Source organism: Cheilinus undulatus, linkage group 3 (assembly GCF_018320785.1).
Source record: "Cheilinus undulatus linkage group 3, ASM1832078v1, whole genome shotgun sequence".
Taxonomy (NCBI): Eukaryota; Metazoa; Chordata; class Actinopteri; order Labriformes; family Labridae; genus Cheilinus; species Cheilinus undulatus.
The window spans coordinates 53763776-53790315 of NC_054867.1; the positions used below are offsets into that span (position 1 = coordinate 53763776).

Sequence of the window (26540 nt, forward strand, 5' to 3'; positions counted from 1 at the left end):
ACTGTCTAAAGATAAAACTAGCACTAAGCAATGCTAAATCTATTAGCATTTTAAAGGCAATTTCCTGTGTGTGTTAGCATCAAGCTAACAAACACAGTTTTATCATGCTGATAATAGTGTTTGATTTCACATCTCAAATGAAAGTGTTTCCTGCTTCTGTCGTGTCTAATAGGGGTCCAAATAGAAAGAGAAATGACTTCAACAAATCCACAGTGAAATAAGAATCAGCCTGTTGGGGCGGCGTTGATCAAATCATTGATTGATTGGTTCTGATAGCATAGAAATGGAACGTAATGAGCACGAGGCCTGAGAAAACAGCGAGGATGGGATGATTCATGTCTTTATTAAATAACAGAGGACTGATGAGGAGAGGGGGAAATAAGACACTTAAAGCCAGATCTGCACACTGGGAAGAATATAGATAAGGATTTCCAGCTGATATCTACAAACACAAGCAAAAAGGGAAGACGCTGGCGCTGGTTTGGTTTGATTTAGACCATGCAGAGACAATCAAAGCATGAAATAAAAGAGTACTGGAGGTCTAGGACTTCTGCTTTTGTGCTCTGTCAGAGATGAATTGCTAGTTTTACTTGAATAACAAAGTTTCATATAAAGATATAGAAATAACCCTATATTTATACAGTAGTTTATCTGCAGCTGAGGGGAAGTTACAGAAACAGGATGTTACTGTATTAGAGGGTTTAAATAACCAGACTGTGTGCAAAAACAACATTTTCAATTACACTCTTCTCTGCTTGAACATCTTCTAAAAAGCCATCAATGATTTGTTCCTTCATAGATCGTCTGCAGAGTCTCTGACCCTGTTTTTGATCTCATTTAATCCTTAAAAATGTCCACAAAAGCTCCATGGATCAATGTTTTTATGGTCAACAGGTTTCTGACCTGCTGTTTAAAAATAGGAACACAAAAAGTGTTTGCGTTACATCGGATTGTTTTTGTGTTCTGATCACAAAAGAAGGATCAAAGATCAGAACACTGGGGATACAACATTCTTTAATTTCCAACATGTGTGACCCACTTCTTAAAAAAGAGAATGTTACATCACCAACGTTCTGCTTTTGGATCTTCCCTTTTAATCAGGAGAAAAGCAAAAAATGAATAAATATTAAAAATCTCCCTTTCAATTTAAAAATGAAAATAAAAAGAAAGAAACAAAATAAATAAAAAAGAAACAGAAGATACATATATATATTTTTTATTTAAAATGAATTTCCTGACAGGCATACAGGCCTTCTTCCATGTTTATTCTCCCTATATAAAACACAAATTAAAAAAAACTGCTTGTTTCTTGAGTTTGGATGTTTCCTTTGAAATTAAAAATCCATGGCCCAGGAAAAACACTGACCACAAATAGAATAGGAAAACTGAGCTGTTTTTTTTTTAACTATTTCTTGCAAATTAAAAAACAAACAAACAAACAAACAAACAAAAAACTAAAGATGTTTTTTTTTTGATTCCCCTTTTAATATAAACTTCCTGTAAAGGGCCAATGTTGTTTTTTGTTCACATTTTGTTTTTCTGTTTTCAACACTGATTGCAAAACAGCTTGTTCCTTGATTTTGGATTTCTTATTTCAAATAAAAAAATATACATATACAGAGCCCAATCCGTGTTTCATTAGTTCAGTTAATGACTGATTGATAATTAAATAACAAATAAATTAAAAAACAGCTAGTTTTCATTTATCTGTTTTTAAAACCAAATCAATTAATGAAAAAAACGTTTTTTTTCTCGATTTTGTTTCTGAAACTACATCAGATAAAAAAATACAATTATTTTTTGGATTTTAAGGTTGGGATCAATGAATGGAACATGAAAAAAACAGAAACAAGCAGTCACTTTGATTACATTACTCATTTGCATAACTCTGTGCAGGTGTTGTGCTCAGAAAAGCATGCCAGCTTAAATCATTACAGTAACCATGAGCACCTGATTCTCAGGATGCTTTTCTGATCATAACACCTGCACCAGGTTATATAAATGAATACTGAAATCAAATTAGCTGCTTATGGCCGTTTCTTTCATATTCCATTCTTTGATTCCAACATAAATAACAACACAGTTATTTTTTTGTTTTTGGGTTCTGATCAAAAAGGAGACCAAAGAACAGAACACTGGTGATGTAGCATCCTTTTTATCACTAAACCTGCAGTAGGTCACACATACATAAAAAAGAATGCTAATTTATTTATTATTTATTCACCTGTTTTTGGTAGTTCTCAGTTTCAGTTTAAATTTGAAAGACAAAAGATGGAGAAAACCTTTCCTTGGCTTTTCAGACACTTCATTTTAAAAAGAGAGAGAAAAAAAAGCTTTTTCATTTCTTGTTCTTGTTTTCTGTTTCTCTCTTTTTTTTGGTTTTCCAAAAAGTACTGAGTATTGAAAAACCGCTCCTTTTTATCTTTATCTTTTTATTAAAAATCAAACAGAACATTCTTTTTTCCTACATGTGACCTGCTGCAGGTTTCCGTAAAAAAAAAGGGAATGTTACATCACCTGTGTTCTTTTAAACTTCCTTTTTCAACAAAACACAAAAACTGTTCAAAAACAGTTTCCCATTTTATTTCATTATCATTTTTATTATTTTGAGAAATTAACAAAAAGAAAAAAACTGAAAACAAAAAAGTTTTGTTTCTGATGTTCTGTTTAAATATGAATATCTGATGGGCCAATAGGCAGGTTGTCACCATGTTTTTTCTTCTTTTATATAAAGTTATCTGGAAAAAGCCAGTTTTTTTTCTCTCATTTCAAATTGAAAATCTGTTGTCCATAGACTACACTAATTATCTCCATTATTTTATGCATCATTTCCCTCAGAACATTTTCAGACTTTGTGATGAGTCCAAATTCAACTCTCCTCCTTATCTTTTCTGTGTCCCTTTAAAAAATAAAACAAAAGTGCAGCCTGTAAGTGAAAATCCATCACACATCGGTCCGGAGAGAAAGAGCAGGAAGAAGAGGAAGAGTGTTAATTGTTGTTGATTCTCAGTTTTACTGCTGTTTGCTTCATTTCCATCACCTCCCTTCATCACTGTCACTTCTCCTGTCTCCTCTTCTCTCCTTTTTCACATAAATAGAAAAATTAAGTCTCACCTGGGTTTGCGGCCCCTCTGTTTTGGCGCCGAGGGGCCCGGGCTCTTGCTGTTGGTCGCTCCATGGTTCTTGTTGTGGAGGTGGACCGAGACTTTAGAGTGGAGACCAGAGGAAGGAGGAGGATGAGGAGGTGCTGTGGGGGAGGAGAGAAGAAATGATGTCAAATATTCTATAGAAGAAGATCTAAGCCTCCAAAAATGAAGACACCCATACTCAAAGCAGTGTTTTTACAACAGTTTCATTAATCTGAACAGATCTCTCATGTTTGACCATAAAAAACAAACAAACACTGCAGACTTTTGTAGTATGAATGTTTTCTAGAACATGCTCGTTGCTCCTAGTGTGTATAGAAAAGGCATTTTCTTATTCACCTACACCTGTTTGCATTGTTGTGATTTTTATTCACATGTTCATTAGAGTGCAAAAGCCTTAACATTAGTTCACGCCACTTTATTTACTGATGGCTCATGATTGTCTAAACTAGTATGTTAAAGTAATGCATTTGTGTATTTCTACATTCTAGCAGACATTTTTGTTTTCTTTTAACCAATTCTGATATAAAACGAAACATTTTACACGCCATATCAACACTCTGCAATCATTCTAAGCTTCTAAGTGATCAAATTATATGCATGTTTCTCATTTATTTATATATGTCACTATTTTTATATTTTCAAATTATCACATTTTCAGTGCGTATCTTTTTTCTGCTTTAAAATTCAACCACACACACACCCCACATCCTGCATGTCCTTGTGTTAGATTCAATACAAAAAACACATTATAATCAGATTAACAGATCCTAATGTATCTTGTCTTGATTTGGGGAAGTTAGAGTTGAGGACTAACACAACAGTCTAACACTGAGAAACTTAAACATTAACAGTCAGAGTATTCTACAGCCGATGGATCTGTGATTTAAAATTAGAAATCCAAAATCAATATACAAGATATTTCAATAATACTGTTTAAAAAAAGGAAAACATAACATGGAGAAAACCTGCCCTCAGCTCAAAGAGTTCATTTTAACCTTAGAATAAAAGACAAACCATCATCTGTTTTGTTGTGTTTCTTGTTTTCCTTTTTCTTTTCTCCTTTTTTGTTTACTGCATAAGAGGGTTAAATTTTTTGTTCCAATTCTAAGATCAAAGCCAGAATTCTGAGATCAAAGTCTAAATTCAACAAAACGTGACGTAGCCCAATCGAGGTGCTTTAGCAGCATCCACGCGAACGTCTTCTGCCATAATTGCACTGGCCTCTTGTTGCTGCTAGCTTACGTCACGACTCCGCCGTGCCTGAAAGTACTGCCCCTCGATGCTGATTGGCCCTGTCTCTTTCTAACCAAGCCCAAATGGTTCAGACGGGAGCTTTGCAAGATGGATTCGCCAGTGACAAACAAGGAAAAGGGCCATCTGCTTTGCAAGGTTACAGAATTCTTGGATCAAAGTCTGAACTTTGAGATAAAAGTCATAATTCTGAGAACAAAGCTAGAATTCTAAGATCTAATGCAGGTTTCTGACATCAAAGCAAGAATTCTGACATCAAAGCAAGAATTCTGACATCAAAGTCAGAATTCTGAGATCAGTCAGAATTCTTACCAAAATCAGTCTGATTTTTGTGACCGAAGTTGTAAAACTTAGATTAAAGATGAAATTTCTGGATTTAAGTTAGAATTCTGCGACAAAAGTCAGAATAAAGATTCCAGAAAAGTCTGCATTTTGATAAAATGAAAGTCCTTTTCTTGAGATTAAAGTTGGAATTCTAGGATTGAAAGTCATAACTCTGATATTTAAATTAGAATTCTGAGATAAAAGGTGAAATTTAAAGAAACAAAAATGGAATTCTATGATTAAAGTCAGAATTCTGAGAAAAAAAGTTTGGGGAAAGAAGTCCAAATTCTGTGAAATACAGTTAGAGTTTTGAGAAAAAGGTCAGACTTCTGAAAAAAAAAAAAAAAAAAAACGTAATTCTTGAATTAAAGGCAGAATTCTGATGCTTTTTTTTAAAGGTTACATTTACAGTGAACATTCTTTTTTCTCTCTGTGTGATCTGTTGCAGTTGTTCCTAAAAATGATTGTTACATCACCAGTGTTACATTCTTTAATATCAGAACATAAAAACAATTGTGAAGCAGTTTGATTTGTTTTATTTCTGATTTCAAATAAGAATCTGTCCATCAAAATCTACACTGACCATCAATCTCCACCCACTCTCTGAGCTCCTACCTTGATTGGTCGGTAGAGGAGGGAGGACTTTGACTTTGGGTTTCCTCCCTCGTTTCCCGGGTACCTTCACAGGAACCTGCAGAGGTTCCAGCACCGCCGTTCCACCTTTCCCTCCCGTCACATTCTTCAGCTCCTTCCTAGCCTCCTTCCCTTTCGTCCTTCTCTCCTTCCTCTCCTTCCCTTCCTTGGGCTCCTTACTCCTCCTCAGAGAGACCACCGTGGCTTCCTTCTCCTCTCTCCGTTTCTTTGGTTTACTGCTCTCCCTCTCCCTCTCTCTCTCCCCCGCCTCCCCTCCTCGCTCCCTCTTGTCCTTTTTCCTCCGTTTCTTCTTCACCCTTCCTCCCCCGCCATCGTCCTCCTCGCTCAGAGACGAAGGAGGTCTGGGCCCTCCTCCTCCTCCGTGTTTAGCAGCGTGGACCACAGATGCCGCCACGCAGTGATTGGACGTTGCCGTGCTGCCCACGGGGGTGAGGAGGCGGAGCTGGTCTTTGGGGCCCACAACCAGGTGACCCCGTGGGATTGTGGGAACTGTTGTTTGTGCGTTACTGTTTTGGTCCGAGGAAGAGGAAGAGGAGGAGGCTGCAGAGGAGGCAGGTGGAGGCGTGTGCTTCAGGAGACCAGTAAACATCTGGAAGAAAACAATAGAAAAACAAAATATGAATAATAATTATTATTTATCAAAGTGCTTCAGGCTGAGCTGTATCCCTACGTTAGACATTTCTTATAAAAAAGACGACAAGCAACATCCAACATCAACCTGCCAGCAGCTTTAAGGGATGATAAAGCAATAGTCACATCAAAAACAGTCATGGCGATTTTTTGGTTCGCCATGAAACAGGAAGTAGTTTTTTCATATTCTTAAAACACTGGTAAAGCCATGAATCTCTGAGGAAATTATAAATGATGTAAAGAATACTGTTCACCCAGACAGTTTTATTATTTTAACATAACTTTAAAGCACCGTCCCCTCAAAATTAATTTTTACTCTCAGGAAGTTTGTTCCCTGTATGTTTAGAAACAGAAACCTGCTGTAATAGGGAGAGCCATCACAGCCTAAGCCTGTGAGTTCTGATCAGATGTGTGTTTTCCAGCTCTGATGAACCCTGAAGCTGTAATTCATGAACCCTTTGGATTTTGCAGAATTTTCCAAAATTGGTATCATTCCTCTCATTTTCATGGCCCTACCACTGTTTGAAGACCCTGTAAGAAACGTCCTGTTTCTTGGCGAATTAAAAAAAACAAGATGACGAGTTGTTTTTTTTTTTTTGTTTTTTTTTTTTTACTTGAGCTTAAGCTGACTTGAACCCACTGGCAGGTGTAAAAAGGATACAACAATAATTTTTCATGTTCACATCACATTTGTGGGAAGTTTCTAACATTTGGGATACAGTGATTTGACTCCATTTTGCCAAAAAGTAAAGCAAAAGCAACCTTTCCTCTCATACCCTCTCAAAGGCAAGAATGGAACATTTTATCAAATTTAAAGTATGACATTGTCAACAAAGTCAAGGATGGAATATCTTGTAAGCTTTAAGGACAAACTCATGTTCAAAGGTAGAGGATGGAATGATTCATAAGCTATAAAGTAGACTGTAGTTTGCAACATAGTTGGCAACCTCTCACTTCATACCAATTCAAAAGGAAAGAATGTAATGTACTCTACACTTTAAAGGCAGACATTACATTCAAAGGCAAAGACTGAACATTTTCTTAACTTCAAAGTATGAAATCAACTTCTAAAGGAAAGGATGGAATCTTTTATAAACCTCTAAGGGTGGCATCATCTTCAAAGGCAAAAATGGAATGCTTTGTATACTATAAAGTATGAAATAAACTTCAAAGGCAGAAGATGGGTTCGTTTATGAACTTAATATGATGACATCACCTTCAAAGGCAAGGATGCAACATGTTCTAAACTTTAAAGTATGAAACAAACTTCAAAGGCAAAGGGTGGAATATTTAATAAACCTTAAAGGATGGCATCGTCTTCAAAGGCAAAGGATGGAAGGTTGGTAAAGCTGAGGATGTAGGGTGTCTTCCTTTTAGATTTGCTGGACTGAGGCATTGGTTTGCAACACAACTGGCAGCCTCTTATACCTATTCAAAAGCAAGGATGGAATGTTTTGTACCCTTTAAAGAATGACATCATCTCCATGGCAAGAATGGAATGTTTCGTATATTTAAAAAGATGACTTCATCGTCAGTGGCACAGGGTGGAATGTTTATAAGCTTTAAAGCATGACATTATCTTCAAAGATAGAAGATGGAATGTTTTATAAGCTTTAGAGGATGAAATCTCCTTCAAAAGGCAGAGGATTGAATGTTTGTGAAGCTGAGGATGTTGTGTTTTTTTCCCTTCATTTTTGCTAAAACATAGGCCACATTGTTGGATACCCGTCCTGTCGTACCATTTTACATCACACTCAATTTGCACAGTGCCTGAGCATTTTCACCATTTTGAACTCTAACCGTAATGGAGCATTTTTTAATAAAAATTACAAATTTTAAACCCCTAACTACTATCAACTTAAGTAAGACGGTAAAAGACAGTAAAAGGTCAGCAACCAGACTGTGTAACAACTCTAACATATTTGAAAACAGAACAATCTTTCCAAGCTGCTATTATCGCAACATTACCTCCATTTATCTGCATTTATCAGAGCAAACGAATCAAACCCCTGAGCAGCTAGCTCCATGGATCACTGAGTTTACTACAGCAGCTCTGCCTCCATCTGACTGATCTCACAGTGAGGTTAAAGCCCCCAGCAGTTTCTATTAAAGCCCTCAGGGGAGTTTAAAACGGATATAACTGCTCCGGCTCAGTGTGATGTTCTTTAGCCACAGCTGAAAGAAACATGAAACTCTTCCTGATAACCAGAGAAACTTCCAGAGAAGTCAGAGTGCTCTGAATGCTGAGTGTTGTTCTTGAAGATGTTGGACAGTCATGAAAATGATGCAGAGACGTCTGTGACTAAACACATGACGCTGTCAGCTGGGTCGCACCGATCTTAGGTCAGGTTTTATTCATCAGCAGGACTGCAGCATGCCAGCTCACTACAGCTGAACAGAACTGAGAATAGGAAAGGATGAAACGCCATCAAACAGATTTAGGATGATGGTTTGAGCTAAAAAAGGTGACCTTCTTTTGGTTGTTCAGTTACTTCACAACAGGATCTGGGGTTCCTGAAAAGACAGGCTTTTAAGAACAGCGCTGCTTTCATCATCATGTACACTGCCAATACGCAATTCATCTGTAAACAGGCTTTCCACACATGCTTACTATGGTTCCAACAAAAATCTAGGTGTGAACAGAGTGATAGATAGGCTATAAAAACAATGGAGGCCTCCTGAGATCTGTTTGAGCTGCTCGCTCCTATTCAACAATGTCTTCAAATTTAGACCTTGTTCACACATTGATGGAACTTTCATTAAACCAAACAGTGAAAAAGTCTGTTTTATAACTCCTTATGTTGTAAAGATGTTCAGAAACCTTTATATGTGGACGGGAAAACGGCACCTTTGGGCTTGTAATATCATATCAGCGGCATCAAACAGATAAAAATGCAGGGAAAAAGCCCCAACAACCCCTGCTTCCCCAACATTCCATCCTCTGCATTTGATGATGTCATCCTTAAAAGTTTATAAAACATTCTGTCCTCTGCCTTTGATGATGTCATTTCCTTTAAAGTTTAATGAACATTCCATCCTCTGCCTTTGATGATGTCATGCTTTAAAGTTTATGAAACATTCTATCTGATCTGTGTTAATGTCAAAGCTTATAAATCATCACTTCTTGCCTGTAAAGATTAAAATATCCTTTAAAGTTCATAAAACATTCCATTGTTTCATTTGATGTGGTCATCTTTTAAAGTAGACATCCCATCCTCTGCCCCTAAAGATGTCACATTTTAACGTTTCTAAAACATTCCATCTTCTGTCTTTGATGATGTAATCCTTTAAAGTTAATGAAACATTCCATCCTTTATTGATGTCAAAGCCTATAAAACATTGCATTCTTGCCTGTTAAGATGATATAAAGTTCATAAAACATTCTGTTGTTGCATTTGAAGTTAATCAAACATTCCATCCACTCTTTGATGATGTCAAAGCTTATGAAACATTCTTGCCTTTAAAGATGATTTGATTGTTTAAAGTTTACAAAACATTCCATCATTGCCTTTGATGATGTTCTTCCATTCTTGCCTCAAAAGATTACAGTCAAAAGTTTAGAAATTATTTTGTCCATTATTTGATGATGGCAATGCAAAAAAAAAAATAAAAATCCATCCTTGTCTTTAAGGATGATCATTTAGGGTTTATATAACATTCCATCCTTTCTTTGATGATGGCAAAGCTTATAAAACATTCCATTCTTGCCTTTGAAGATAAAGTTATTGGTTTATGTTTATACAACATTCCATTCTTGCCTTTAAAGAGGATGTTATTGTCTTAAGTTTAGAAAATATTCTGTCGTTGCCTTTGATGATGTCATCCTTTGAAGTTTATTAAACATTCTGTCCTTTTTGGTGATGCCAAAGCTTATAAAACATTCCATTCTTGCCTTTACAGATGATGTTATCATTTAAAGTTTAGAAAACATTCTGTCATTGCCTTTGATGACGTCAGCCTTGAAGGTTTTTTAAACATTCTGTCCATTGCTTATGATTGTCATCCTTTCAAATCTACAAAAAATTCCATCCTTGCCTTTGAATTTAATGTCATCACAGCTTATAAAACATTCCATTCTAGTTTTTGAAGATAATGTCAGTGGTTATTGCTTCTTTATACAACATTTCCAATACACAAAACTTGCCTCTAACATCAGGATGAGATTGGTTAAGTTTGTTGGGACATTTATGAAAATGAAATAGTGATTGCAGAGAAACAGAGAGAACATTTTTCTGGAATACCAGCACCGTGAAAGTGTTTATTCTTGAAGATTTCAAGTTCTCCAAGAAAAAAAGTGGATCCAGGATGATTCTATCCAACATGAGACATATCTGGTATTTATCATTTAAGATAAGGGGGGCTTTAACTCAGTAGGAAGGAATGAAATAACTGTATCACACCACAACTTGAGGGTTATTGGAATATATAATTGATTGTAACAAGCCTTAAATAAAGCCACTCCCCTAACCATTTGGGAGCAAATTGAGCTCAAATTCAGATCTAAAATTCCTGAGCATGTGGCAGCCTAAAGCATCGACCCTCCTCTGACCTCATAAAAGTTCCCCATCAGCGATATAACCCATGACTCTAAAACTCTCTTTCTGCGGCTTCCCTCTTACATCAGCTCGGAGGAGACTCCTGCAGCTCTGAGAATGTTCGACGGAGGATTTCTGCATCTTTAACTCTGATTTTCACACCAGCTTAGAGACATATGGCGCTTAAACAGGATGTTCTAGATATTCTAATGAGTGTCTGCATCAACATTTAGAAACATGAATATTCATGACCAGTAGGTGGACCTCCAGGTCAGCTGAGCATGTGTGCAAACACTCAGACCAGAGCTGCAGACGAGGTTTTATATCCATCAATGACTTTGTGTCACAAGACTTCAGTTTAAAAACAGCTCCTACGAACAAAAGAGGAGGGTTTAAATCCATATCTTTTTGACCTTTTAACCCACTGCAGACGAGAGCAGGAACTGTAATCACTCAAATCCAGCATGAAGTCAGATTTCATCACTTCCTCTGTTCAGTTACAGCGACTTCCACAGCAGCGAGGTTTCAGGAGTAAAAAGTCACATTTTGATCCTCCTGCAGACATCTGACTCAACCTGAAGTTTGAGACGCTTCACTGAGAATAAGAGTCAAAAAAGAAAACCAAATAGATGGTGGAAAAGGTGAACGTTTATTATTTACCCTGGAAAAAAGCACATTGCTCCAGGTGGACCTGTATGCTGTATTTCTACATCCATCGGCTATGAACCCTGGATAGGTGATCCTGATCACTGACTTAGTCCTGCAGACCTCCTACTACAGGTCTAGACAGATGAAAAGAAGACCAGAGTCTAGAGGGGTCTGGGACTGAGCTGAAAAACCTCTTTAACACCTTTTCTCCTTCTTTTTTCCCACAAACATGCTTTTAATGGAAACACTGACATACTGTTAAGATAATAAATCATCAATGGCAAAGGATGGAATGTTTCATGGGCTTTGATGACATCATCTTTCTAAAGCTCATGAAAGGCTTTAAAGGATGACATCATCAAAGGCAGAGGATGGAGTGCTTATAATAGTGGGGGTGTTTGACCTTTCTTCCCTCCACAGTTGGCAAAATTTACGAAAAATTGTTGGTAGATATGAAATCTAATAATGCTAAAATTTTTGGAACGCAGTTGGAACATCACTTCTCACACCCTCTCCAATGGTAAGAATGGAATGTAAGCTTTAAAGGATGACATCATCTTCAAGGGCTTGGATGAAATGTTTTTACATGTCTAAAAGGATGTAATCATCTTCATAAGCAAGGATGGAATGTTTCATAACCTTTAAAGAGAGACAACCTCTTCATAAGACCGAATGTTTTAAAGCTTTAAAGCATAACATCATTTTAAAAGGTAAAGATGGAATGTTTTATAAGATCTGAAGGATGCCATCATTTTCAAAGGAAAAATTATGGAAAAGTTTAATAAGTTTTAAAAGCTGAAATAACTATTAAAGGCAAGAATGGAATGTAAGGATGGAATGTTTTACATACTTAAAAGGATGGAATTATCTTCGGAGGCAAAGATGGAATGTTTTAAAAGTTTTTAAGGAAGACATCATCTTCAAAGGCAAGGATAGAATGTTTCATAAGATTTAAAGGATGCCATAATTTTCAAAGGCAGATTATGGAATTTTTCATACACTTTTAAGGATGAAATAACTGTTAAAGGCATTCATAGAATGTTTTATATGCTTAAAAAGATGACATCATCTTCAAAGGCAAGGATGGAATGTTGTACATGCCAAACAGGATGGCATCATTTTCAGAGGTAAGGATGGAATACTTCCTATGCTTTAAAGGAAGACAACATCTACAAAAGATTGAATGTTTTAAAGCTTTAAATGATGGAATCACCTTCAACGGCAGAGGATGAAATATTTCATAAGCTTAAAAGGATGGAGTCATGTCCAAAGGCAGATGGTGAAATTTTTAATAAACTTTTAAGGATGAAATAACTTTCAAAGGCAAGGATGGAATGTTTTACATGATTTAAAGGATATCATCTTCAAAGGCAGATGGTGGCATTTTTTTAAAGCTTTTAAGGATCAAATCACATAAGAGGTAAGGATGGAATGTTTAACATGCCTAAAAAGATGACATCTCCAAAGGCAAGGATGGCATGTTTGATAAGCTTTAAAGGATGACTTCACCTTCATCTTTAACAGCTTTTCTTCAATGTTTTGTTATAAACCTGCGTTAAATAGATACCTGGATATTCTATCAAATAAACCCTGTGGTTAAGAGACAAACTAATGATGTTTCAGTCATGAATAAGTCAGGCTTTTAAAAATGAGCTGGGTATTCTAGGAACTGAGACAATCCACATTTTAAAAATTGTCACTACTTTCAGGTCTAAAATTTAAAAACTCTCCAACCTTCTCCATCATTGAGGACTCTGTTTTGATTATGATTTGTCTTGCTTTCTCCAGCCCGTTTTAGTCGTTGCATTTGTTTTGAATGCGATTTTGAATTTGCCTCGTTTCTGGATATTTCTCAGCTGTTGCCAAATCTTTGCACCATACTGGGGTATTTAGTGAAAACAGACAGGAGAGAAAAAGAAGTAAAAATGGAAAAATAACAGAACCTGTGAGCTAGTGAATGAAAGCAGTGATGAATCAATTGGCCAAAGTATTGATATTTCAGCCCGATCAATACTGAATGAGTACTGAGAGTCAGGAAATGAGTGAGGAAATGATCCTTTCTCTGCTTGAAGGTCGACAGAGAGTAAATGAGAGCGAGAGAGTGAAGTAGATCGACTGACGCTGCTGATGGATCTTTAACGCTCCTCTACAGCAAACTGTCTGAAATACAGACCAACTGAACTTAATATGTAAACATTTAATATTTAATAACTTCAATAATCACTGTGACAACTTCTTGCTGATTTGGCAGATTACAGGATACCTTCATAGAGCCTTTGTTATAGCAGGAATTATCCCACATGACCGAGATAATTTCATATCCACCAATGACCTAACATGCTAAATGTGGCTAAATCTGTTGGATCTGTTGATTGTGGTCCACCTCCTCTCCTTACTAGTTAAACTGTCATGTGTTTGATTTTTGTTTGCTGTATAATCACTCATGTTGTCACCAAAAATCAAGAAGTTGCTCCTTTTTAAAAAACACCGGGCATTTCTGGGGATGGCAAAAGCTAGGGGTGAGTATCTTAAACAGGAACTTTCCCCAAGGTTCAGGAGCGTCTGGTTATCTTAAACTACATCCTCCATGGTAGTCATATCAGTCCAGCTCCACTTCCTGTCAGAGTGATTGCAGTCGGGTTCACAATACATGTAGATATACTTGTGTGGATGCCACAAATCAAGAAGTTGCTCCTCCATCATGCTAATGTTTACTATCATTATCATAGCTGTGTTTGTTGTGCTGCAACCTTGTACAAGCAAGGTAAAATGACTTTTAACACAATGTACACCACAAGAAAATCTGTCAAGATTATGTAAAGAACCATCAGATAATCTGATAACCATCCAATCATCCATGGAATCATAAGAAGACCAGTAAAACTATTAGATAATATTAAAGCCAAATAACAAAATAAATACAAAAACTAAATGATCAGTAGAAAAATCAGATAATGTTTACAACCATGAAATAATCTGAAGAACCGTCAGATAATCTGGAAAACAACAGATAATCTGGAGAACCATCAGATAATCTATCTTTTGCTGTTTCTTGTGAGCAGGAGGAATCAGCCCAAAATCAGCCCAATTATCTTGAATTGTGCAACGCTAACCCCAGCCTTACACCTGAAATGTGCAGAACTTTTAATCTAATTTCAGAAATTAACCATCTCTTGTGCTGCCTCCTGCACATTAGTTCAATACATGACATCATAAAGGCTTCAGCCAATCAGGAGAGGCGATGAGTTGTAGATAGATGTAGATGTAGGGAGGAGCAGCTTGTTTCAGTGTGGTGTTAGATTCAGCACGCTGCTCCGTCTGTCTGTATTCGGCTGTCTCTGAGCGCCGTCCATCCCTGCATCATGTGACAGACGGCGCGTATGTTTCCACGGCGATGTCACCGACACACACAGTAACACATTTCAGCTCCTGGCACAGGAAGTGGTCATGTTTCTGACAACAGGCCAGAGAAGCTCCGCGGCGTGAGAAAAAAACACGATGAATCACAGAAACAAGATTTACCAACACAAACACAAGCTCACGGGCAGGCTGAGGTTGTCACAGAGACAGCCAATCACAGCACATGAAGGAAGCATCTGTATTTAGAAACCAGCCAGAGCTCTGAGCACGCTCAGTAGCCGGGTCAGGCTGAGTGACGGTGAGGACGATGATGCTCACGCACACGCAGGTACGAGGAGTGAATCAGACGGCGAGCTCCGCGGCCTCCTCTCATCAGAGGGGGGTGGGAATGGAGCCGTTGCCATGGAAACTAGCTCCCTCTGCCAGAGCTGCAGGGAGGCGGACATAAACACATGGTTACCATAGTAACCCTTTCGTTGCCACTGCCTCTGGATGTCTATCAGACTCTAAATACATCTTTACCTAGACCTGGAATGCTCAAGCTGTGGCTCCAGGACTTTTTGTGGCCCTTCAGTGACTACTTTTGGCCCTTAAAGTCGTTTGAAAATATTTCTTGGACCTGAAACGTGTGTCAAAATACCAGTTTTAAACTTTTTCTTTGCAGCAGATGTTATGCATGACATATCATACAATCATTCAGGTGCCATTTTTTTAAATAGTTGACAAAAAAAAATCCTACCTTCTTCATTTTTGTGGGGTTTTCTTTCTCATTAACTATACCAACAAAAGCCCTTCAATGCAACAATTCATATCCAATTTGCAATACTAGTCAAAATCATCAGAATCAGACACTTTTAAAGAACTGTTCAGCCCTTCTTTAGGTATAAAAGAAAGTTAGGGAATAATTGCATATAAAATCGCAATTGCAAATTTGGGGAAAACAAAACAAACAAAACACTATATTAGATTGTTTTCTAAAATAGTTCAGCCCTATTTTAGTCTCAGTTTTTCACAGATTACTGATCCTCTACCCATCTTTACTCCTGAGAGACTCTGCCTCTCTAAAATGCTCCTTTAATCACATAACTGAGCTGTTGACTATCAAACTAATTTCTTGCAAAATGCTTCACAGCACCTTAATTTTTTTGGAATTGTCATTATATATATAAAAGCAAGATATCTAAAAGAGAAGTACTGAATGAAATGAGCTGTATGCATAATGCAAAGATGTAAGAAATAATAATTACAGTTAAAGAGATAAATCATTGAAGAGTTACAGTATTTACAGCTTTTGACCACTATTAAGAGCTACAGCTCACTTTTAAATCAAGTTAAATCAAGAAAGAGAGCTGCATAAAGGTAAACACGGACCTGTCCTTACTTTAATGAGCTGAAATCAAATTCAGAATGAGCCAATATTTTCATAAAATGTTAAAATGTCTGTGTTTCAACGTCTGATATGTTGTTTCTGTTCTATTGTGAATAAAATATGGGTTTATGTGATTTGACAATCACTGTCTTCTGTTTTTATTTACATTTCACACTGTGTCCCAACTTTTTGGAAAGGGGGTTATACCTTCGTGATGCTGTAATGGCATGGTTGGATGTTTATGTCGTGTTTTCCTTATCCTGATGCAGGTTTTAAAACCGCTCTATCCTGAGGCCTGTCTGATCCAGTGACGAGGTTTAAACTGTGAGTACGCTGTCTGACATGATGAACGACAGCAGTCTAAGTAGGCCACTGGATGTGGATGAGTAACAGCAGAATCTCTGCTCCACAACGGCACACTTTGTTTTATTCCTGCTCAAAATACCCACCACATGTACAGAAAACTGAAGCAACAGAAAAGATTCTGAATACTTTTAAGGACCTGACAACTAGTCCTGGATCAGAGTACATCTGACCTCAAAGTCTGTAAGATCTGTAAAATCAGTGTGACCACAAACATACCAGACTCAGGCACAAAGCCCCAGTCCACATAAAGAGTCAGTCTCAGGTAGGATCCATGTGGATTTAGTCTACATGTAGATGCCCTTAGACCAGTATCTCTAACTTCCTCAGACACAGACGTAGTGACCCAGATTCCCACAGATCCATGGTGTTCCTCTCAGTAGATGTCATCTTCCTCAGCTCTGCTAAAAACAGCTCTTCTCTTTAAAACACTGTAGAAACTCAGACAGGGCCGTCTGAAGATTAACAAACATCATTTTTATAACACTGTAGTTTCTGATGCATCCATACAGCCTGATTACTGTCATTCATATATAAAACCTCTTTATGATGAGCTGAAGGGCTGAGACTGAATCATTCAGAACAGAGCTAGCAAGCCTGTTCGTCTCCTGAACCATAATCTTGTCTTGTCACATCTCCTAAAGTACAATCTTGTCTCGTCTTGAGTCCTAAACCACAATCTTGTTTCGAGTCCTAAACTACAGTCATTTCTTGTCTTCTAAACTACAATGTTGTCTGGTCTCGTCTCCTAAACTCAAATTGTTTCATCTTGTCTCCAGCCAAAATCTTGTCTCATCTCCTGAAGCTACGTCTCCTAAACATAATCTTGTCTTGTCTCTTAAACCACAAGCTTGTCTCATCTTGTCTAGTAAACCACAATCTTGACTCTTCTTGTCTCCTAAACCACAATCTTGTCTCATCTCGTCTCCTAAACCACAATCTTGTCTCATCTCATCTCCTAAACCACAATCTTGTCTCATCTCCTTAACCACAATCTTGTCTCTTCACGGCTTCTAAACCACAATCTTGTCTTGTCTCCTAAACCACAATTTTGTCTCACCTCCTAAACCACAATCTTGTCTCGTCTTCTAAACCACAATCTTGTCTCATCTTCTAAACCAAAATCTTGTCTCGTCTCCTAAACCACAATCTTGACTCATCTTGTCTCCTAAACCACAATCTTGACTAGTCTTGTCTCCTAACTCCTAAACCACAATCTTGACTCATTTTGTCTCCTAAACCACAATCTTGTCTTGTCTCCAAAACCACAATCTTGACTCATTTTGTCTCCTAAACCACAATTTTGACTAGTCTCATCTCCTAAACCACAATCTTGACTCATCTTGTCTCCTAAACCACAATCTTGACTTGTCTCCAAAACCACAATCTTGACTCATCTTGTCTCCTAAACCACAATCTTGACTCATCTCCTAAACCACAATCTTGTCTCGTCCCGTCTTCTAAACCACAATCTTGTCTTGTCTCCTAAACCACAATCTCGTCTCCAGAACCACAATCTTGACACATCTTGACTCCTAAACCACAATCTCGTCTCCAGAACCACAATCTTGACACATTTTGACTCCTAAACCACAATCTTGTCTCGTCTTGTATTCTAAACCACAATTTTGACTAGTCTCATCTCCTAAACTACAATCTTGTTTCGTCTCGTAAAACACAATCTTGTCTCGTCTCATATTCTAAACCACAATTTTGACCAGTTTTGTCTCCCAAACCACAATCTTGTCTCGTCCCGTCTTCTAAACCACAATCTTGTCTTGTCTCCTAAACCACAATCTCGTCTCCAGAACCACAATCTTGACACATCTTGACTCCTAAACCACAATCTTGACTCATCTTGTCTCCTAAACCACAATCTTGACTTGTCTCCAAAACCACAATCTTGACTCATCTTGTCTCCTAAACCACAATCTCGTCTCGTCCCGTCTTCTAAACCACAATCTTGTCTTGTCTCCTAAACCACAATCTCGTCTCCAGAACCACAATCTTTACACATCTTGACTCCTAAACCACAATCTTGTCTCGTCTTGTATTCTAAACCACAATTTTGACTAGTCTCATCTCCTAAACTACAATCTTGTTTCGTCTCGTAAAACACAATCTTGTCTCGTCTCATATTCTAAACCACAATTTTGACCAGTTTTGTCTCCTAAACTACAATCTTGTTTTGTCTCCCAAACCACAATCTTGTCTCTTCAACAAAACTACTGTCTTGTCTCCACTCCTGAACCCAAATCTTGTCGCTTTTTGACTACTGAAACTTAATTTTCACCCAAATATTGTCTATTCTTGTCTGCTAAAACACAGTCTCTTCTAGCCTTGTCTCCTGAACCACAATCTTGTTACATCTAATCTAATCCTGTTCCATGTAATTACGTCTCACCTTGTCACTATCTCATCTTATCTTGTTTTGTCTCATCTCTCCTTATAAACCCAAAATTGTCCACTAAAGAATGTTTAATTCAGAGACACTTTAACTTGAGTAGAACATTTATTCAGACTTTTTTCCCCATTAACCACAACTATAAAAGTTGTTGGAGTAGTTTGAACTAAATTATGTGTAATCTTCCAAATTTATGCACAAATTAAATAATGATTAAATCAACAGAAGTCTAAATAAAAGGATAAATGTGTCAGACTGTTTTCTTTAGTTAAACATGCATTTATTAAACAATAATGAATGGTGTGTGACTAAAAACTGCTAAAAAAAAGTCTGATTAAATCTGAGAAAGGCTGAGGTGTTAGTTGGTTTATAAAGAGAGGGTTAAATATCAGGAGAAAAAAGTAAACTTGTCTGAATTTCAGTGTTTATAAACAGAAATCATGAGGTGGTTTTGTTTCTTTGATTCTAATAAAAACCTGATGTTTAACCTTGTCTGACGCAAAGAAACTCACACAACAAGGCTTTAATTCATGAAAATAAACATAAGATTATTCCCAGTCCCATCAGCTCCATGCTCTCTCTCTCTGCAAAGACTTATGGGTAACCTAGGAGCTAAAATTAGCCGCTAAGCTAACTGTGGCTGGGTAATGACCCTGCTGCAGCAGACACGGAGGAGCGGAACGCCACGGTCCAACACGCTTACATGACTGACTACACAAACGCCTACACGCCGTCTCACTCCCACGCCAACGCTGCACGGCTCCACGTGTTTACAGAAAAGGCTGCATACCCAATCATATCTGCAGCATCCTCCTAAAATACACACAAATACACACTCTTCACAGCTCGATGGGCTTACAAGAGCCGCTACATGCAGGAAAACAACTTTAAAAACACTAACAGGCATGCTCAGTGATGGGCTGCAGGAGGACGCTCTGCCAGACAAGCGTTTAGGATGAGGGAGGCTGGGGGAGGCTGGGGGAGAATGAGGAGTCTTCCTGCAGTCACTCTGGATCGATATTAGTGAAACACATGCAGACAAACATGCAGAGAGTTAGAGTCACAGAAACAGAGCCCAGCGCTGCAGTCTCATCAATGCTGCTTCTTTTAAACCCTATTGCTGCTTTAAATCCCACGTCTAAAAACAAAAAAAATGTAACTTAGATATTTATGATGGAATAGAAAAGGGCCTTCTACAAACTGTTGCCACACAGTCAGAATCATAGTATTGTCCAAAATGTCTGAGTACGCTGAAGCATTAAGATTGGTCTTCACTGGAGAAAAGTGGCCATTATGGCTGAGTTGCTGTTGTTCCTAAACTCTTCCACTTTCTAATATTACGCATATCTGGCAGGGACAAAATTTCACCATTCATCCAATTGCAAAGATGGCATCCATAACAGCACTACCATTAAATCACTGAGCTCTGCAAGCTTTATTTACTTAAAAATATACTCCCTGGTCTCGTTGCATGCAGGATTATGGTTTGACAAAGGAGAAAAGCAGTTAAAAAGTGGTGCTAACCCCAACTTTATATGTAGTTGTGTATTCCAGCAAGGCAGCTGCTTCCAATTCATAATGAATAGGGTGAAGTTTCAGGGTGCAGTGTGTGACAGCTGGTAGGTCCTGATGGTGCACATCTCTGCACTTTACACTGGTTTACAAGTCGCATCAGTCTAAAGCAGTGGTTTTCAACCTTTTCAGCCAGAGATCCCCAAAATAAAGGTGCCAGAGACCAGGGTTCCCCACTGTACCTGAAGGTGGTTGAACATGTGGAGACAAAGCCGTTCATTTGGGGGGGAAAATGGGACAGCTTCTGGTGCTCAGCCAAACTGGGGGCCCATGGAGGTCAACAAAACCATGGTCCATTGTAAAGTTAAGCTGTGATATCCATATTTCATATTTAACCTGAAAAAAATAACCATTCTTATAAAGAATATATATATATATATATATATATTTTTTTTTGCCTTTTTTTTTTTTTTTTGCCATTTTTGTAGTAAATAGCCTTCTTAAAAATGTAAAACCCTTTTGTTTAAAAAAAGAATTAAAATTGGTTTTTAAATTGTTACAATGGGTCAATAATGGCAAAAATGGTGGTAAAATCGGATTTCAAAAGTAACCACCATGGGTTAGAAGTGGCAAAAAAAAAAGGGCAAAAAAAAAAAAAGGGCAAAAAATGGGCATAAATAGTGGTAAAAAGGAGATAAAATGTGGCTGAAATGGCTTTAAATTGTCAAACATGGTTGGAAATTTGGTAAAATGGAATGAAAAATTGTTTAAAAAATGGCAAAAGAAAAAAAGGAATAACTGAGAAAGAAAAAGTAGATATTGGCAGAAATTGGTTAAACTAGCAAAAATGGGAGATCAAATGGTGAAATATGGTTAAATTGGGAAAAATGGGCGTAAAAGGTGGTAAAAAGAGGTTACTATGGTGGTGTGAAGATAATCCGATATGGATCGGTTAACCAATCTTGACGTCAGCGGTCCGAGTGCATCGGTCCGTGGGGCCCTGGATCGGTAAAAATGCAGCACGAACCGGTCTTTGGACCGGTTTTAACGTTAGAGATTGGTTCACTGAGGCTCTGATGCTATTCATAGCCCGTCCTGCCATGTTCTGGCTCAGCGTCACACGACCCGCGGTGACCTTTTACCTTTAAACGACGGTTCCGTTCGCATTAGGAGCTCGCTAGGTAGCTGGATGCGTTTCACCAGTTGTCGTCAAAACGTCTTTCGGCTACAGTTCTCCTGTACTAGCAGACACACAGAGCTCTGTCTATCCTAATCTCCTTATGACTTTAAATTTGTTTAAATTTGTGCTTCTTGGGAAAATTTGATATTTAGTTAGTACTGTCATTGGGATAAATAATGCTAAGGAAATTACAAGTACGCAACATGTACCAGTAAAAACTCGTTTTCGTATTTATCTCCCAATTTAATGTCAAAGTAAGACACCTGGGTGTGATGAAAACTTTCTTTAACATCATTTCAGAATGTCAGCACAGGAGGCCTGGCATTTAGTCTTTTATATAATAAGATCAACTTAGATTATTATGAAATTATCTTGTTTTCCCCTTTTTGCAATTTTGTTTAAAGCAAAAAGTTATTTTGATTCTATGATCAGATTAAATCGAATCGGACCAAATCGTTCTGTATTTTAATAAATTGTCAGAGAATCGATTGTAGCCTGTGAATCGAAATTCAAATGGAATTGTCTTGAGAAGGAGAGATTCAAACCCCTAGGTTAGTAGCAGCAATAATGGGTCAACAGCAGCAACATAAAGTTTAAATGGCAAGAATTGATTTAGAAGTGGCAAAAACAGGCAGAAAAAAGTGGTGGAAAGAGTTTAAAACTGACAAAAATTTGTTAAAATTTGTGCAAAAATGATAAAAATGGGTTGAAATTTGACAAAATTGGTGTTAGGTGGCAATGGTGTAATTTTAAATATATCCTTAGTTTTTTAGGGCATCTGGAGACCCCCTCTCAGTGTCTCGTGACCCCCAATGGGGTCCCGACCCCAAGGTTGACAACCCCTTGTCTAAAGGATGCAAGCCTGAATTTTTAGATGAAAAAGGTAATAAAATAGATCCTTCTTAGCAGACTCTATGGTACTAGTTAACCATGATTCCAGAGTTTTTACCAACTCTGAAAAACAAGAAAATGTACAAAAACACAGAAAAAAACAACATTAAACTGAAGATGCCAGCTGAAGTTTACAGGTGAAAATTCCTGCTCCATCTTTCTTTTCTTCCCATTAGGAAAATTCAATCAGAGAGCATGCAGGAGAAGGATGGAGCTGCAGAGGAAGAGCGGAGCTCTGCAGACGTAGGTTTCAGCTGTTTGGAGCTCAGACAGACGATCAAAGAGAGGATCGGGGCCTCAGACAGCGGAGGATTCACTCTTTTCTCTCTGAGTTACCTTGAAGTGCAGACGACCCAGATTCTCTCAGAGTTCCTGCTGATTCATGAAATGTGGAGAAAAAATACTGCAGAAAAAAAAAAAAAAAAGCAGGAACAGACGGTTCTCTTTATGTGCATCCTTCAAACGAGGGTGCAAAGCTGTAAGAGCTGCCAACATGGATTTACAGACAGTGATTAATTCTGGAGGATTAATGTATGCACAGACAGATAACCGATTCTAGATCAGTAAATTACTGTAACGGCTGATGATTGATCCAGAAAAATGGGAGCATGTTCCCATGTTCTCTGTATAACTAGGATATTCATCGTCGCTGATCAGCTGTGACGATGCAGTCGGTCCAAAACTGGTCTGAATTAATACAGTCTGACCCGGCCTTGAGACGATGAAGATGAGGAAGAAGAAGGTAGAAGGTGAGGAGGGAAAGGGGACAAAGGTGTCATTGCATCCATAGCAAACAGCATCAGCGTCTCTTTGTTATCATTCCTCCAACAGTTAGCTTCTCCAAACTAACACCAGTCGACTTTATCTCTGGTACTTTAGAGAAGTTTCAGAAATCTGATGGACCCCTGAGTCACAGAGGACACATCAGCGCCAGATCAGCTGATCATCCCTCAGCCTCCATTGGACATTCATCTGTTCAAACCTGCAGCCTCTCCTTCATCAGAACTCAAACATCCTGATTAATCTGTGACTGAATCTAAATGTTTCCTGTTAGGATAATAAAGCTGATGGGACTGAGCAGATGATCAATAGGAGCTGTGAAGAACAGGCACATAAAATTTATCTCTACCTGATTTATTATTGATTAGAGAGCGTCATGATTGGACAGCAGTCCAATAAACAGGCTCATTAAGGTAAGATTACAACGCTTAGTCCCATTACACTGACCAACACTGTGTCTAGTTTCTCTTCTGTGCTGATCTGTGCAGCAGCTTGAAGGAATGTTCTCTCCTCTCCAGGTCTGACATCTGCAATAACAGCAACACGCAGCGAGTGTACTCACTTTACAGAGCGTCTCTGTCTGAGGCTTTAACACAAACCGCATCGCCACAACAGATGGACTCAGTTTTTGCTTTCCTACAACATAGTCGTGATTTCATTAGTTTGCTATGGAATGTTCAGGAATTTCATGGAAATTATAGGGAATTTGTTTTCAGTTATTTTAATGAAAATTTGGGACTCCATACATGTGTAAATTTTAGGAATTTTAACTGCATTGTGTGTGTGTGTGTGGGTGTGTGTGTGTGTGTGTGTAGGGAGGGGTGCTTTGACATTTTAGGGTATTCTCATGGAAATTGTGAAAATTCATTTGAAAATTCCGAGGAATTTTAGAAGGAATCTGGGGCACCAACGTCTTTGGAATTTTAAAGAACTTCATGGAAATTCAAGGGAATTTGTTTGGAACTTCTCAGTCACTTTTATGCAAGTTTGGGACCCCATGCATGTGTCAAATTTTAGGAGTTCAATCTGAATTGTGTGTGAGGGTGGTTCGTTGACATTTTAAGGTATTTTCGTTGAAATTATAGGGAATTTGTTTGAATGTCTGAGGGAATTTGGAAAATCTTTAGTAGTTTTTATGAAAATTTGGGACCCCATGCACATGTTAATTTCAGGAATTTTGTCTGAAGTGTGTGAGGGGTCTGCTTTGACATTTTAGGTTTTTTCATGTTAACTGGGGACATTCATTTGGAAATCCTGAGGAATTTTATAGGGAATCTGGGACACCAGGGTCTTTGAAATTTTTAAGAATCTCGTCAAAATTAGGGAATTAGTTTGGAAATTTTCAGTCATTTTTAAGAACAGTTGGACCCCCATGTATGTGTAATTCTAAGGAATTTTATTCTTTGAAACTCGGGGAATTTGTTAGGATGTTTGGGGGGATTTTCAATTACTTTCATGAAATTTTGGAAATGCATCTGTAAAGCCACTTTAAGGGGAATTTGTTGCTTGAAACTTTCAAGGAATTTTGGGGTTAACTTTATTAGAATGTTTCGGCTTTATAATGATGTTTCACCATAAAAATGGGAATATTTAAAGGAGTTTGGAGATATTTTTTATTTGTTTCTTCCCAAATATACTGAAGAATTTTCACAGGAATTCTAGAAAATTTCTTGGAAATTTCAAGGAATTTGTTTGGATGTTTTGGGGGAATTTCAATCATTTTTATGGAATTTTGGGGATACATCTTTAATTTTTCTGGGGAATTTTATAAGACACTGTAAGGGGAATTTGTTGCTTGAAACATTTACAGAATTTACTAATTTTGGGGTGAACTTTAGTAGATTTTTTAGGCTTTATAATGGTGTTTCACTATAAAAAATAGGAATATTTAAAGGAATATGGGGATATTTTTTCTTTTTTTTTTATTTCCAAATATGTTTTGGAATTTTCACAAGAATTCTAGGAAATTCCTGTGAAATTCTAGGGATTTTGTGTGGATTTTGGAAAGGAAAATGTCCAAAAAATTTAGAGGCTTTAGTGGAAATTTTGTTCATGCTTGGCCATAAGAAGTCCTTGTAGTCTTCATCAAAACGACTTCAACAAAGACTGAAGAAATGACCAACCGACCAACACGGAGCCAAAACATCTGCTTTTAAACCAATCCTGGTCTGAATTTTCTGCAGAAACAGGAGATTTGCGGACACGGTTGTTAGTCCAAACTACTTCCTGTTTAAAGACAAGGCTGAGTTTTTAAACTGATCCGGTCTGACAAATCCTAAATAAATGTGAAGAACTAAAAACAAGCAAAAGCTCAGGAAGAAGCTGTAAATCAGCAGCTACATCTAAATGTGTTATTTCTTTTTGTTTTGTAATACCATGTTATAACTTACTGTAGAGAGAAAGAAAAATACCACATGATATTAAAGCCTTCCTGCCCGGCCTACAGTCTGTTAGCTCACATGGCATTACAGCGCTGCGGAAGCGCGAAAGAGCACGGAATAGCCAGAGCTCCAAACTCGGCTCACTTTCTCTCTTTCTTCCTCTACAGCCAGCAGAGGGTGCCGCCCCCTCATTTCCCTTTTACACCAAAATCATACTTAAGGTGAAACATCTCTGGGACATAAATATCACATCCAGAAACGCCACCGTAAAACAGCCGACAGTCTTAGCTTAGCAGCGTCCTGCAAGAAAGTTTAAATGTTGGAGCAATGAAATGCCACGCTAGCAGCCTGCTAGCCCATAATGCTAACCCTGCAGCCAATCAACAACTAAAGAAAAAAAAACTCTAAGCATGATGTGAATGAAATCTGCTGCTGACTCTTGCAGATCTCTAAGCATAATGAGAAAGAACCTCAACAGAAATCAAGATACTATCTTGTGCAGAGTGACACTGCAGGCTAGTGTTTTGGGCAAGTCTTTGCAGGAAAGGCTTGAACAAGAGGATAAAATGTAAAAACTTCTCTCTTTTTTTTTTCTTACATGGTTTCCTCAAACCAATGCCACAGCTCCATCTATGAACAAAAGCTGAGTTCTGCACAAAAATCCTCCTCTCCTTTTGGTTCAAGAGCCTTCACTAAAGCCCTCTATAAGAGGAAGAGCTGCTAGCATGGAGCCTCCATTCATGAATGTAGCTGAGTGTATATGCAAGGACACGCTACACATTTCAAACACAGCAGCTTACAGTCTGTTTTTAGTACCAGAGAGTAAAAAGGTCTGAATAAATGACTGAACCTGTGTATCTGAGAGTGTATTTGTGTGTTTGAACCAACCTGCTGCTTGTCCTTCTTGTGTATTTTCATCTTCTATCCCTTCACTGCATCTGTGGGCACAAAGGGACACGTGTTACTACGAGAGAGAACAGCACTGAAGCAGAACAGAGTCCAACAGAGACACAGAGAGAGGAGAGTTTAGGGATAAAACTACAGAAAGCTCCATTAACATCTCTATCATCCGTTTAGAATCAAACAGAAAAGCATCAACAGTAGAGAAA

The 26540-nt window shown here is 37.9% G+C and overlaps 1 protein-coding gene across 2 annotated transcripts in view; it reads right to left on the reverse strand.

Moving 5' to 3' along the window:
- The window catches only part of chd6 (chromodomain helicase DNA binding protein 6), a 124206-nt gene that overhangs the window by 69635 nt on the left and 28031 nt on the right, over window positions 1–26540 (reverse strand). Inside the window, exons 2-4 of one of the 2 annotated variants that reach the window (XM_041783748.1) lie at window positions 26320–26369; window positions 5340–5967; window positions 3115–3247 (exon numbers count right to left, since the gene is read on the reverse strand). In XM_041783748.1, the coding sequence (XP_041639682.1) occupies window positions 3115–3247; window positions 5340–5967; window positions 26320–26349 (791 nt within the window). In that variant the 5' untranslated portion in view covers window positions 26350–26369. Of the gene's footprint in view, window positions 1–3114; window positions 3248–5339; window positions 5968–26319; window positions 26370–26540 lie in introns of those variants that run through there. The other variant, XM_041783749.1, reaches the window with a different exon arrangement.